The sequence below is a fragment of the Macrobrachium nipponense genome, chromosome 16 (assembly GCF_015104395.2).
Source record: "Macrobrachium nipponense isolate FS-2020 chromosome 16, ASM1510439v2, whole genome shotgun sequence".
Taxonomy (NCBI): Eukaryota; Metazoa; Arthropoda; class Malacostraca; order Decapoda; family Palaemonidae; genus Macrobrachium; species Macrobrachium nipponense.
In genome coordinates, this window is record NC_087209.1 from 8,348,169 (window position 1) to 8,363,991 (window position 15,823).

At 40.2% G+C, this 15,823-nt stretch overlaps 1 protein-coding gene across 8 annotated transcripts in view; it reads left to right on the plus strand.

Moving 5' to 3' along the window:
* The window catches only part of LOC135195567 (uncharacterized protein DDB_G0271670-like), a 111,016-nt gene extending 99,540 nt beyond the window's left edge, over positions 1-11,476 (plus strand). For all 8 annotated transcript variants that reach the window (XM_064221855.1, XM_064221859.1, XM_064221853.1 and 5 more), the window contains one exon: positions 9,799-11,476. In XM_064221855.1, coding sequence (XP_064077925.1) covers positions 9,799-11,388 — 1,590 coding nt within the window. In that variant the 3' untranslated portion in view covers positions 11,389-11,476. The remainder of the gene's footprint in view (positions 1-9,798) is intronic.
* Positions 11,477-15,823: the final 4,347 nt, after the last annotated feature.

Below are 15,823 nucleotides of genomic sequence, written 5' to 3' on the forward strand. Positions count from 1 at the left end.
CGGAAATGATGATGATATTAATGATTAATGATAATAATGATGATGATGGTATAATGATAATGAGGAAGTGCGAGAGAAAGTCTTCCCACTCGGCGGCTTCATTATAACGCGTCATTATACCCTACGCTTAATCCTATTTAAAAATGTACCTAATTTGAGGTGAATTTTGCATTAGCGAACAAACGTTGAGTATAATGATATCTTTGAGTATAATGTCATTGTAGATATACGCCATGATAATGATTACAATGATGATGATGATGACTTCGATATTGTTCATCTGAAAGTAACATTAGATTGCTCAATTATTATCATAATTATATACAATGAAAATAATGATGATATAATGATGATTATCAAAACGTGCATCTAAACGTTATAAGAAACGAATTCTTCATTATAAACAGAAAATTCATTGAACATCATTATAGGTATCCGCTAGGAATACGATGCGTATAATGATGTGGACGCTGGTGATTATAATGACGTTATGATAATGACAGCTCGCTTTGGCGTCTTTCTGCCAATACCGTCGACGTTTTGAAAAAATATCTGTCAAAAATCTGTCAAAACTGTGCTTGTTCATTTTTTTAATTTTAATGTAATTTTTAAGTGTTTCAAAGCATTTATTTAAGTAGTTGCCACGGCATCAAGTGGCAAGGACACTTTATTAAGTGGCAGTTACTTAATGGATGTCACTTATTCGTATGGGAAGAACTTATTAATATTTTTTTTTAACGATGGGTACAGAAAGATACCTTTCGGTACCCCGCAAAAGACGCCATCTTATTCCAGCTTAAACCTCGAACAAAAACTAAAGTGATTCTTTTCCACTTTTAGGCACGAATAAAAACAGAGAACAGTTAGAGTAAATCGCTCCAAGACAATTTTCTCTCAAAGGAAGCAAGAAAGCACTTAAAGGATAAAGAAAGAAAGAAAATAATCCGGGGATTTGTCAAAACAAAAACATGAAGGAGGGAGGTTTATCCAAAGTCCTCTTTGCGCATGCGCATCTCGACCGTCTTTTTGTCGTCCTAATCCTTCTTATCTCTTCGACTTGGGACGATTTCAACCGATGGCCGTATTTAAGAATTGATCGGTTCACATCCGTCTAACCGTCGGTCCAAAGCAGGTTTGGTGGTTGGGAATACATTATACACTGAACAGGTGTGAGATAAGTTATAACAAAGATAGGAAGAGATATGACTTATATTAAGAAGGTTTTTTGGTGGGAATAAATAGAGTGAATTCAAATCCAAAGGCCGCCATCTTTCTCCAAGTTTTACACATATTATTCTGGACACTGCTCTCGCCAGGCTTCACAGCTCCCACAGATGGGACATTTCTTTAAACCCTCTTTCATAAGTAGGTTACTTGTCTTTACTTAGAAGTCGAAATCCGTCAAAACAATTCGCCTTGTACTTCAATAATCAAATTTTCGATCTATATATTATCGATTTTCTAATTTTATTTATTTATTTTCTAATAATTAATCTTTTTTCTTCTCTCTGTTTCCTTTTGCCTTCTGGGATGTCTTTCAAATGAACACTATTCTTTGGAAGATTGAATTTAAAGTTATAGTAATAATAATAATAATAATAATAATAATAATAATAATAATTAATAATAATAATAATAATAAGAAAAGAGGCAACAAAATCAACCAATCTGATGTTCATGGACGACATCAAGCTGTATGGTAAGAGCATCAAGGAAATAGATACCCTAATCCAGACTGTAGGATTGTATCTGGAGACATCAGGATGGAGTTTGGAATAGAAAAATGCGCCTTAGTCAACATACAAAAGGCAAAAGTAACGAGAACTGAAGGGATAAAGCTACCAGATTGGGAGCATAACATCAAACACATAGATGAGACAGGATACAAATACCTGGAATAATGGAAGGAGGAGATATAAAACACCAAGAGATGAAGGACACGATCAGGAAAGAATATATGCAGAGACTCAAGGCGATACTCAAATCAAAACTCAACGCCGGAAATATGATAAAAGCCATAAACACATGGGCAGTGCCAGTAATCAGATACAGCGCAGGAATAGTGGAATGGACGAAGGCAGAACTCCGCAGCATAGATCAGAAAACCAGAAACAAATGACAATACACAAAGCACTACACCCAAGAGCAAATACGGACAGACTATACATAACACGAAAGGAAGGAGGGAGAGGACTACTAAGTATAGAGGACTGCGTCAACATCGAAAACAGAGCACTGGGGCAATATCTGAAAACCAGTGAAGACGAGTGGCTAAAGAGTGCATGGAAGAAGGACTAATAAAAGTAGACGAAGACCCAGAAATATACAGAGACAGGAGAAAGACAGAAAGAACAGAGGACTGGCACAACAAACCAATGCACGGACAATACATGAGACAGACTAAAGAACTAGCCAGCGATGACAATTGGCAATGGCTACAGAGGGGAGAGCTAAAGAAGGAAACTGAAGGAATGATAACAGGCACAAGAACCAGATATGTTCAAAGTATGATAGACGGAAATAACATCTCTCCCATATGTAGGAAGTGCAATACGAAAAATGAAACCATAAACCACATAGCAAGTGAATGCCCGGCACTTGCACAGAACCAGTACAAAAAGAGGCATGATTCAGTGGCAAAAGCCCTCACTGGAGCCTGTGCAAGAAACATCAGTTACCTTGCAGTAATAAGTGGTACGAGCACCAACCTGAGGGAGTGATAGAAAACGATCAGGCAAAGATCTCTGGGACTATGGTATCAGGACGGATAGGGTGATACGTGCAAACAGACCAGACGTAACGTTGATTGACAAAGTCAAGAAGAAAGTATCACCCATTGATGTCACAATACCATGGGGACACCAGAGTTGAAGAGAAAGAGAGGAAAAAATGGATAAGTATTAAGATCTGAAAATAGAAATAAGAAGGATATGGGATATGCCAGTTGGAAATCGTACCCATAATCATAGGAGCACTAGGCACGATCCCAAGATCCCTGAAAAGGAATCTAGAAAAACTAGAGGCTGAAGTAGCTCCGGGCCTCATGCAGAAGAGTGTGATCCTAGAAACGGCACACATAGTAAGAAGAATGATGGATCTAAGGAGGCAGGATGCAACGGAACCCCCCCCCACACACTTATAAATACCCAGTCGAATTGGAGGACTGTGATAGAGCAAAAAAAAAAAAAAAAATAATAATAATAATAATAATAATAATAATAATAATAATAATAACTCAAAAAGACTCTTGCAATACTAAACCTTCTATGGGATGACAAAACCTTATTCGTTCTCTTCAAGGAATTATATATATATATATATATATATATATATATATATATATATATATATATATATATATAATATATTAAAGTAAAATATGTTCATGATTTCTTCTTCAGAAGCCATATTCACGTCTGGTCTTCTGCGCCGTAACTCCTTTCACTTGAGACTGGAGATTAAAAGCAGTCTAGCTTCCTCTTCAGTCTGAAATTGCCGTCATCAGTCTGGCTAACGACCCGGCTTGTCAATTTATATGTCTAATTGACAGGGAAGGGAAAGGTGTTTTGCAATTGACTTTCTATAGAACCCGTAATGCTGTCTGCGAGGATGGCGCGATTTGTCAATGGCTTTCTCAGTAATCTGTAATTCAAGTAGTGTTACGTGAAGGTTACGTGTTTGAAAAAGTCCTGCGTGTCTAATCTTTGCTGCATTAAGGTGACAAAGACATTAAGAGGCCAACTTTGAAAATATTCATTAAAACTGAAAGTGTTCACAGTCAGACACCATCAGCATTGGTCTAGCATTACCATCTGTAAAACTCAGCAAACATCGAGTACGACTAAACTGTGTTTCTGTATGGATGAACCATGTATCCCTCTGTTCTGTAGAATCTCCGTGCAAGTGGCAATGGGTCACAGAATGACCTGAAAGCCAATGGACAAAGCTAGGGAACTATTTTAGTCATTTTAAAAGTAAGTCTTTCCTGGGCTTCCCGTGAAGCTAACCGGAGCTTGCTATAGCTCTAGAGTCTAGACCTATAATGAGTTCGTAACACTTCTTTCACCGTCTTTGATCATGAAAAAAAAAAAAAAAAAAAAAAGTCATTTAACGCCGCTTGAAGAGAGATGTCTTCCAAACAAGCGCAAATTACCTGCTCTCATTATGTAAGGCATTCGGAAAAACTTCATAATGACACCTGTACGTAATGTCCGAGGCGTTCCTCTTCTTGGAAAAAAAAAAAAAAAAAAACGACAACCAGACGCTTCTCAAGATGTCTGCCAGACGGAGGCGTCGCCTCTTTCAGACCTTCGACGCTTTTGCCGTTTGTCATTTACTCTTCATATTCCTGTTCTTGTAGCCTTGTCATTATGGGTAATTTTGACTCTCTCTCTCTCTCTCTCTCTCGTGTCTGTGATTAAAGTTCCCAGACGCACGTCACTTGTTTTCAAAAAGGAGAAAGAGACGAGACGCTCTTTGGGAAAAATCGCTAGGCGCATGACGCTGATATTGAAGATGTTCGATCCTTTGGCATAAGTTTTTTTTTGGATATCTCATAAAGTAAAAAAAGTCTTAATTGATCCTAACTCATTATCATTATCATTTTGTCTACATCTGAGCTTATTACCAGCTCTTAAATGACCAAAAATGTCCAAGATTGTATCAGCATAGTTAGACCTATATTGATAACATACTAGGGTATTCAGAGGCATTTTCCTGTGAGGATTCTTTTCGATTAGGTATAAGAAATCTCTAAGATATCCACGTTTAGTCTTGCCGTCCACCCACCCGGGCTCAGCCTCTCTCATAATATAATAATAATTCGGTGGCGGTTTCTCTTGCTCTCTTAAGTGACCGGTAGCAGGCAGCCATGACGGCTGCCAGAGCTTTTAACCGCTCCGAAGCTATTGACCAACATGAGCAGAACTTTCTTCTTCTTCCTCCTCCTCCTCCTCCTCCCCCTCTTCTACTTCTTCCTCTTCTTCTTCTTCTTCTTCTTCTTCTTCCTTCTTCTTCTTCTTCTACTTTGCGCTTTCCACTGCCTACAGGAATCACTGATACGCTTATGTTTGGCTTCAAAGTGAATATTTATGCGTCTATTTTCAAGGTTTACCTCGGATTCTATTTTTCCTGTAGCTACCAAGCCTTCCATTTTTATATTTTGAAAAAAATGCTGTATTTCTGCTGTTAAAAATTATTTAAACGCTTTGAAGAGCCATTAAATACTTGATATCAGTATACATTAACCTGGAAATCAGTCTTCTACTTACAAAGGCACTTATAATAACAAAATAAAAAAAGAAGACAGTACTTGGCAACTCACAACATCCGGCTTGAGTTCCAGACATAAGTAGCAATGGACCACAATGAGACCTACGGAGCCAACAGAGATTAAAAAAAGCAGAGACAGAGAGAAGAAAGAACCTCGGTGATAGGATATGATAGGATATCTCGGCATATTCATTTTGTTTTACCCACGAGTCCTTCGGCAGCAGCGGAATCCTGTGGGGGATAAAATCGAACAGTAATTCCCTAGATCTAGGGAATTTCTATCATGCGTGGGACGAAAAATCCGTGGCGCTCCCACCATAAGTCTAAATATAGGGGAGGCAGCATGGCGCCAGAGAGAGAGAGAGAGAGAGAGAGAGAGAGAGAGAGAGAGAGAGAGTGGGTGTATCAGTGAATGGGAAATAAAAGGGAAGCTTGAGTTGCTTGTATGAGAGAGAGAGAGAGAGAGAGGTATTATTCATGTGCGTGAGAGAAGACTGACTGTATGAGAGAGAGAGAGAGAGAGAGAGAGAGAGAGAGAGATTATTCCTATGAATGAGAGGTCCTAATATGAGAGAGAGAGAGAGAGAAAGAGAGAGAGAGGGTGAGAGAGAGGACTGGAAAAAAAACTCCGAAGAAGGCATAACGCAGACGTGATCAAATTCCAGCGTTCCTATTTTTCCAGGTTCCCGGAAGGAGATTATGAAAGCTGGGTTTCAGATCTCCTATAAGACTGAATTTTTATTCCTTAAGTTATCGTCTTTTTAATTTCGTTCCAGTTTCTTTTGACGTTCTTGGGCATTCTCTCTCTCTCTCTCTCTCTCCTCCTTTCTTCTTTTTCTTCTTCTTCCTGTTTCTCTGCTATATTCATATCTCTTCGCTTTTTTATTCTTTTCTCCTCCTCTCTCTCTCTCTCTCTCGTCGGCTTCTCTCTCTCTCTCTCTCTCTCTCTCTCCTCCTTCTTCTTCTTCTTCCTGTTTCTCTGTTATATTCTTATCTCTTCGTTTTTTTTATCTTTTCTCTTCCACTCCTTCCTCTCCCGTCGGCTTTCTCTCTCTCTCTCTCTCTCTCTCTCTCTCTCTCTCTCGTTGTCCCGGGACCTCGTCTGTGTATTGATTATATCCCAGGCGCCCAGTCTGCAGATAAATTGGTATATACGTATATATATAGCTATATGACCATCCACTGCGTTTTTTCCTATTCCTTTTTTATCCCTTATCCCTTCTCCACGTTTATCCCATCCCACGAAAGAGGGGGAAGAGAGAAAAGAGGAGAGAGATAAGGAAGAAATCACGCTCTCAGTCTAAGGCTCCCTTGAGGGAGTAGTACCGATAACAGCGCATGCGCCGTCTGGGATAGGTGGTGTTGCTCTTCCTAGACGCACAAACTTACACACGCGCCGTTTGTGCCTTGTTGCATAGCAACTAGCTATATTGCATAGCGTCGGGATACCGACGGTCTCCTTCTTCTTCTCCTCCTTCGTCAGGAGGTTTAGTAGCGAGTAGCGGTCCTTCTTTCATCTCAGGAAGTGAGAGGTTACTACGCGAGCACGAAACTGTCAGATCCGTTTTTTTTTTTTTTTTTTTTTTTCGTGACCTTGGTATAACACGCCCCCCTCTGCTCTGCTTTGCCCTTGGGCCGGATGTTGTCTGGGGTGGTTTTCTCGTCGCCGGGAGGTTCTCTCTCTCTCTCTCTCTCTCTCTCGCTAGAATACTATAGCTCTCGTATGGCTTAGCAAAGCAAGTCTTGCTGGCTTTGCATCTTAGGCCTATGCTTTAAACTTTAATTCTTCTCGTCTTTTATATTTTAATTGAATTTTTATCTATTCATTTATTCATTTATTTATTTTTACTTTTTAAAAACGATCTCTTTTTTATATTTTTCCCATTATCTACTGTTGTTTCTGTTGAATGAACTTTGTAATATTCTTTGGAAGCTTGAATTTCAAGCCAATGGCTCCTGAGGTGGGCTTGTTCCATATAAACAGGGTTCGTCTTCTGAATAATAATAATAATAATAATAATAATAATAATAATAATAATAATAATAATAATAATAATAATACTGAAGTTACTAGTCAAGTTACTTCAAAAATCACGGAAGCATTTCTTTCGTTTTTACCAAAATCCAAAAAACAGCCAAGCGTGTCTGAACTCCAGTCAGTTAGGCCTAAATGGCAATGGATCATAACGAGGCCTGAAAGCATCTGATTACGTTCCAGTTTCTTCTTCTTCTTCTTTTTTGATGAATAGAAGATGAGGAAAGATGGGGAACTTCTCACCGCCAGCTGATGCTTGGCTCTAATGAAGCTCTCATCATCTCCTCCATCTTGTTTACGTAAGACGGGAAAGTTAGACTGAATGGATTAACATGTCTTTAAGAGTTAGCTGCACCAGATGAGGAATATTACTCTCTCTCTCTCTCTCTCTTCTGGAGTCACTAGGTCTACAATTGGTTTGTCTATCACTGCTCTAATCACTAGGTCTAGGTCTACAGTTGTTTTAATCACTAGGTCTAGAGTTGGTTTGTTTCTCCCTGCTGTAGTGATCATTAGGTCTAGAGTTGGTGTGTTTGTCTCTGCTCTAATCACTAGGTATGGAGTTGGTTTGTTTATCCCTGCTGTAGTAGTCACTAGGTCTAGAGTTTTTTTTTTTTTTTTTCATTCCTGCTGAAGTAGTCACTAGGTCTAGAGTTGGTTTCGAGAAGAGGGAGATGAAGATGGACACCACTAAGATACCAACAACAAGTAGATCAAGTTATCGTCTTCATAAAGAAGAATTTTGACTCAAGATCATGACGAAGATGAAAAGAAGCAGAAGAAGAACCGGACAAAAGTAATGTCAAAGTAAGACAGAAAAAACAACTCGACCGTAACCCAGAAAGATGCGAATTCCACTCATATCCTCCTCTGGATACGAACCTAAAAACACACAAAAACAAAACCTTCCTGTCGGCAACAACAGCAGCAGCTTCGTTCCCTCCCTTTGAAAAACACGCTAATTAAGAGATAATGACGACGACGACGACGAGGAAGGTGCCTTCCATGCTTCAATTGCAGACGTTTGCTCCTTTCTGGAAATCGCAGCCTGTCAAAACAACAACTGTTTACGACAACGTTCCTCTTTGATAACATGATTCCCGTCTGCGTTGAGCAGCTCTGACAGAAGTCTTAACGAGCAGGTGTAGTCACTTCTGCTTTTGTATTTAATTCCCTTTGGGTGTTGTAAGTTGCACCTGGGGTGTATAAATTGGATTCGATGGTGACAAAACTGTATTGTTCAATTTCACCTTATTTCAAGTGTATTGTGGGAAGTGTGACTTCAGCTCTCTCTCTCTCTCTCGCGTTCTTAAGCTTTACACCTAAGATTGGAATAATATTCCAATCTCAAAAAAATATAATGTTAATCTCTATACTTGGTTTAATAAAATTGAAATTTCTGCGGTTCAGTGTTTGCAAAGAACCTTCGACAATCTATACTCTGTTTTATTCCATCTGTCCACCCGCCTGTGGTGTTTTCGTATGGTAACACTGCATCCCGGGCTTTAGATAGTTACGCTATGTGTAAGTTTTAGGTAAATAAAAGGATATCTGGGTGTACATTTGCAACTGAAAAGTGTTTTACTAATTTACTGTATGCAAATTACACCGTTAATATTCGAAATAGGATATTGTTATTATTGTTGAATGTAAGCTGAATGTAACTATCTAAAGCCCAGGACACAGTGTTACCATATGCAAACACCACAGGCGGGTGGACAGATGGAAAAAAACCGAATATAGTCACCTAGTGGTAAGCAAAAACGAGTTGTTTACAAACACTTACTTCACTTGGCCTGTAAGAAACCACAAGTGCTTTACCCATTACATTAACAAATAGAACATTACCTAGGCCTTCTTGTGATGTTCAAATGTAATTTAATCGTAGATCTTGAACAAAGGCGCATCGATTATGTTCAGGAAGAAAAATTAACCAGAGATGCCGTTTTAAAAGTCTGCATAATGTTCTTCCAGCTTTGAGATGTGTTTAATCCTCTCTCTCTTTCTCTGTATGTGTGTGAGTTTGTGTATGTATGTTTTACGGTAATGTCTTAGTGATGTGTGTACATGCATATGTATGTGTAATCAAATAGTTGTCTTTATCGGACACCATTTTTATATTTATCACAATGAAATCTGTTTTCTGTTCTCTGCCTATAACTTTGGATAGATTGTCCAAAAGAACCCCCTTGTTTTTTTTTTATTTTAGATGTGGGTTAACCCTTAATGGACGGATAGCTCCTCGGGAATAGTAATAACAGGTTTGGGGTAGTGGACGAATTAAAGTTTCTTGTCTTTCATATATTCTGGTTCCTAATTCTAATTACAAATGACACTTTAAATACTTTAAATGAGGAAAAAGATGTTTTATAAGCCCATGAACTTTTCAAACATAAATAGACATTGATTACAAACTTATGCATAGCAGTGTACTTGTCTGTATACAGACTGATAATCCACTCAACTGAGTCCTTTTTTTTCTTCTTTTGCAGATGGAGGAGAAGGTGGTTGGTGGCAAAGAGAAGAAATACGTTCTCTACACCGTCGTCGGCGAGGAGCGTGGGAGGGCGGGTGCCGGGGTATGGGTCGTCCGCGTCCTCCTGGGCACCCTGTTGCTCGTGGCCCTGGCTGTGGTACCCTACTTGTCCCTGCGGCTGGCCCAGGTCAGCGACCGCACACTTGTGGTGTTCCAGCCAGTGCCCATCCGCAACCACTCCCTCCACCAGCATAATGGCGACCACCACGTAATAGAACACGGCAAGCTCGGACACGTCGACGTCGTCAGCGTCCTCCAGAGTGCGGCCCTCACGCGCGAGAACTACACCGCAGAGCACAACAACGTCACCAAGTCCCAGCCGCTCAAGTCTAACAGCAGCAAAGCCAGCAGTGGCAGCAGCAGCAGCAGCAAAAGTAGCAGCAGCAGCAGCAGCAGCAACAGCAACAGCAGCAGCAGCAGCCACCATGCTAGCACTAACAGCAACAACAATAACACAGGCAGTATCGTCACCCTCCACGAGTCAGCTGTCACACTGGCTGTGATGGAGGACACCAATGCCACGAGAAAGAAAGAGAACAACACAGACGGCGATGACAATGACCACGAGGAAGGCAATTCTGAAAAGGCTGCTGGTCTGGATGAGGAGAAGAAGGAAGCAGAGGAAAACACCACAACAGAGGACACTGCAGGAACCTCAGAAGCTCCAGCATCAGTGGCACAAGTGGCTCTGAAGGCTGTGGACGCCAGTCCATCCACACCACAGGCCACTGTGGATAACACTACAACCACTACCAACACCACAGAAGCTCCCCACCATGACAGCAACGCAACATCTGTTACTCCCGCTGCTTCCACTGCTGCAGCAGTGTCTGCATCCCCGTCCTCTGCAACTGTGTCCCAGGCTTCTGAGACTGGTGACAAGGAACCCACTGTTAAGACCAGTAATGTGTCTACCAGTTCAAGCACAGTAGCACCAAACACCACCACTACCACAACAACCTCAACGACCACTAGCACTCGCCATCCTCTTTCCCACAAGCTGGTCTATGTTGCCACCACAGCCTCCGGCAACCATGTTGGAGGATTCTGTGTCTGGAAGACTGACAAGAACATCACCCGCTGGTCTTACTTCTATGAGAACATCCCCATTGAGTACCAGAGCCACTCAGATTCCTCTGACCATGAAATGCGTGGAATGCTGGCAGCTGTCCGCACTTGGGCCCCTCTCTGGAATGACCACCATGTTGTCCTGCGCTCACACCACCCAAGCATCAAGGGCTCTGACCACCCCACCCGCCGAGCTCTTACTCGCGAACTGGAGAAGCTCTCTGAAGGCCGCTTCAGTTACGAGCTGGAATGGCGCCTCAGGAAAACAGACCGTGTTGTCGACATCGCCTACTGCCTCTCACGCCTCCATCGTGACTATGTCCAGTGGTACCGCACCTTCCAGGCACGTGTGGACGAGCTCCTGGGGCAGCAGAACTGGACCATCGCACGCACAAAGAACAGAGCAGCCGTCTCGCAGGACGCCTTCCTCACAGACGATCCTGAGGATGAGGGGGTGATCATTCCAGGGGACAAGTGAACACTTGAGCTGATTGCATAAAGTCCAAAACATAAAATAACAAAACCTAAAAAAAAAAGATTGTAGGAGAAAGTAAAAAAAAACAAAAGAGGAACATTTAGAACTAAGTACTTCACCTGTTCAGAGAACACTACTGCAAAATTTTCTGTGTGATTGGGATAAACGAAAGTGGTTGCCAAAGTGACTGGTTGACAAGCCAGTTACTTTCCCCAGCTTTCTCTAGCTTAATTGATTCATCAGCGAGGAGAGAGAAGAGAGTCGAGTACCTCGTGTGATACATAGAAATGAGGTATGAGGCTCCAGTTTACAGTGTGATAACGGTGGCATCCAGCACTGCACCCAGTTCCCCCCACAATTCCTAGGACGAGATGCTAAGAGTATTAAACGCTAGTGATTAGTTCTTAGTTACATTAGGACAATGGGAGTGAAGCTTTCATAGCCTTTCTCTTGTTTTTTTAATTGCGATTTTTTTGTTCGCATTTTATGCGTACTACCCAGTGCAGATATCTATACTGAGGAATTAAATGCGGAAAATACTGCGAGTGATTCGGAAGCAAAATTTAGTCAAGGTGATTCCCATAACTTGAAAATATATTACAAAACCAAATTACTTTTTATTTCGGTTGATAGACATTAGATGATGTAATATTTTGGGGGTTTAACCCACGAAACACCACTTATTTTTTTCTGTATATTACAGTCACTACTTGGAATTCTAAATAGCAGATATCACTGTGTTATATATATATATATATATATATATATTATATATATATATATATATTATTCTCAGTTCAGAAACTTTTCCCCTATATGAAAGAAAAAATATCTATATGAAATGAGTATAAAGTGAGAAAAAATGAATGAAAATATACAAACTTACAAGTCCTTTACGTTTCCAGTGGCTGCAGACAAGGGGAGTCGTTCATCTTGCAAAATTTTGAACATTTTCCATCCAAGACATGAAAAAATTATATATGAAGGAGAAAAAAACGAATAAACAAGACAGAGAGTGGGAACAAAAAGACGTACCTTTTAGCCAGTTTCTTTGTTATAGGGTGGTTTCAGCGTCCAAGTGGTTTGGTGTATATTTCATCGTGTATTTAATGTATATCATGAACTTAAAAAAAAATATGTACACACTTTATTCATTAATAATAATGTAGTTTGTCTAGAAACATGTTTGCTGTACAATGGAGTTCTTTGACTGTACATGAGTAGATTACATAAAAAAAAAATAAACAAGGAGATTGATTGTTCTTGTACATGGTATAAAGGACTATGATGATGAGAAAAAAAAAAGCGCGCGAATTTCTGGCTTCTGGTGGTGTGTCGTATCCAAAAAGGCGGGAAAAAGAAAAAGAATTACGAAATGCGACGAATTAAGCCCTTTTGAATTGTCAACAATATAGAGAGAGTGAGTTATCCATTCGTCTGTGTGACCGAAGAATTCTTTCAAATTCGACCATTTTCTAGCCGTCTCTCCTGAATAACTGAAGGTAATTGAAATCTATGGATTAATTAGACCGCTAAAAGGCGTTGAAAAAAAAAACATCAAATACGTTTTCTTTGAAAAGATAAGATCAGATACGTTTTCTTTGAAAATGTAATTCTCTCCATTCTAAAATTTATGTCGCAAATTATGAATTATCCAGCGTGATATATTTTTGCGCGAACATAGAATCAACAATCTGGCTATTTTGAAGGTCACACGAGGTCACAGGTCAAGCAACCCGGAAGAGAAGTAACTTAATAAGGCAACGTCACTTCAGACTTTCGAAGAAAAAAAAAAAAAAAACAATGGATGAGTTGGCCAGACATTTGTCACTTGTAAATAGTTAAACAAAAAATCAATCAACCTGCTTATCTCTGATCGTTATGTTAGCTGTAATTTATATATGGTAATTCAATCCATGCTACGTATACTCGAAGGAAAAAAAATAATATATATATAAAAATTAGAATCAAAATTTTCACTCTAGAATCAAAGAGTACACTAGATGACTCTTCTGTCTCTGTCTCTCTCTCTTTCTGTAGAAAGTGTACATTAGGACTAATAATTCCACTGATGATTATTTGTACGCGAATCGTCTCTGCTGTATAACTCCATTTTGGGGCGGGAGAAGATTACGTTTCTCGAACCGCTACTGATGATTCCTCGGTCTCTTTATCTCTCTCTCTTTCTCTCTCACCCTCCTTTCACCTGGTCGTTATTAAGAGCGTAATTAAGGTTTAAAAAAAACTGTATCTCTTTCTCTCTCACCTTCCTTTCACCTGGTCGTTATTAAGAGAGTAATTAAGGTTTTAAAAAAAGGAACATTACTAAAAGCACCGCGAGACTGCTCCGTCTCAGCCAGCCAGGCGTCTTCTCTTGAACCGGCGGCGGCGCCACAAAAGCACCAATCGAATGCAGCTAATAAATAATCTACCGTTCAGGGCAGCTTGCTATTATTATTAAATCATTCTTCTTCTTCATCTTCTGTCGGTGATTCTTACATAAGAGACGAAAGTGGTATATCAGTGAGTAAGGAATCGAGGGACCTACTCTTGCTCCACGTTACGTGGCCCCATGTGAGCCTATACCATCATAGTGTAGGTTTAGCCTCCCCCCAAAAAAGCGAGTAGTCCCCAGGGGTGTACAAAGCTTAGCCTCACTCGCGGTTCCTCCCCCTCTCCCTCCTTTCCCTCCCTCCCAACAAAACCTATCTATATATACCCTTCCTTTCCTCCATCAGCCTTTGCTGTCTCCCCCTTCCCCCCTCCACCTTCCCTCCTTCCAGAAAAGCAAAAGAAAGATGGTCGTTTCAGCGAATGACTTCGAACCATATCTTTTGATTTCTTATTTTCCCTTAAAAAAAGAATCGCATATCGCCACTGCAATATTGGATTGATCTCTGCAACCGCCCCCTTCCTCCCTCCCACCAACCAACAACACCACCACCCCTCTCTCTCTCTCTCTCTAACCACTAGTATCCACAGTCTTTGACGAGTTTATTGACATAATCGAGCGAAATCTATTCCTAAAGAGTTCAGATACGTCAATTTAAATTATTAGGTCACATCAATTTCAATTTCCTCGTGCTCTTTATAAAAAAAAAACTGAGTCGTGAAATATCTATATATAGAGTATTAGACATGACCGCAAACCAGGGTTTAATCTGTTATTGCAAGGTGATTCTGGATCTTTTTATTGTACTAGCTCTTCTCTCTCTCTCTCTCTCTCTCTCTCTCTCTCTCTCTCTCTCTCTCTCTCCCCTCCCTTATACATTAGTCTATTACTTCACTGAGTCTTCCTCTCCTCTCCTTTCCCCACCTGCATTTCCTCACCTGCCTTCTTCCTCACGTTCTTCCCCACATTCTTCTTCACTTTCCTCTCCTCCTTGTCCTCTGTCTCTCTCCCCTCCCTTATTCATTAGTCTATTACTTCACTGCGTCTTCCTCTTCCTTTCCCAACCTACATTTCCTCACTTGCCTTCGTCCTCACGTTCTTCCTCACCTTTTCCTCCTCCTCCTCCTTCTTCTTCTTGTGCGTGTTGCTTCTTCTCACTGGTTTCAGTGTGCTATCACGACAGGTTTGGCAGAGTACCGTAGTTAATTTGTGCCTGTGATTGTACATGAGCATTTATTTTTGTCCCACATCCACCACTTAGCCAGTAAAGCAAACAAAAATAATAAGTGTTATTACTCTTTGTGATAAGGTAGAGATTTTTTGGCCTTTTTTGTTGTTTATCTCGTCATGTCCAAACGGGAGCCAATCACGCGGCTTCCTAGAGGCAGCGTTCTTTACGTTTTTTTGTTTTGTTTGTTGTTATTTGTTTCTTTTACTTTTTTGTTTGTGATCTGAAAAAAACCCTCATTTCCAGCGAACTGGAGAAGAATCATTTGTTACCATTATTTTCCTTTCTAATTTTGGGGGGAAGTTCATATCATTCTTTTTTGTCTGTCATTTCTTTGTAATGAAAGGTTCTGGTAAACACAGTTGGAAACGCTCTTCTATAGTCCTATATGGCAGTCATTATTTTCTTCCTAAAAAAATATTTGGCAAAGAAGTTGTTTCAAAGTTAATGGGACACAGCCAGAGGGTTCTGTGAAACGGACATAAAGTTGATATAGGTCTAAAGACTTCTGCAGGATTTGAAATGTATATAGATCTACCTTTCAGGATGCATTTGCATCCTGAAGGATATGAAACTGACAGGTGATATTCAGCTTCTAGTGCAATTTTAATTATCCTGTGACTCAAAGGTTTTAATTAAGAGTATCAAGTGTCTAAAACAAAATTCGATAATGGAGGAATTTCAGTGAATGAAAATGTGTAGGATAAATCTCTCTCGTCATGAACCACTGGAAACAGCAACATTTCCAGATCTGTGAAATAGTAGTAAATAGACCAACCCCTTATACTCACTCACCGGATGACATTAACTCGTTCAGA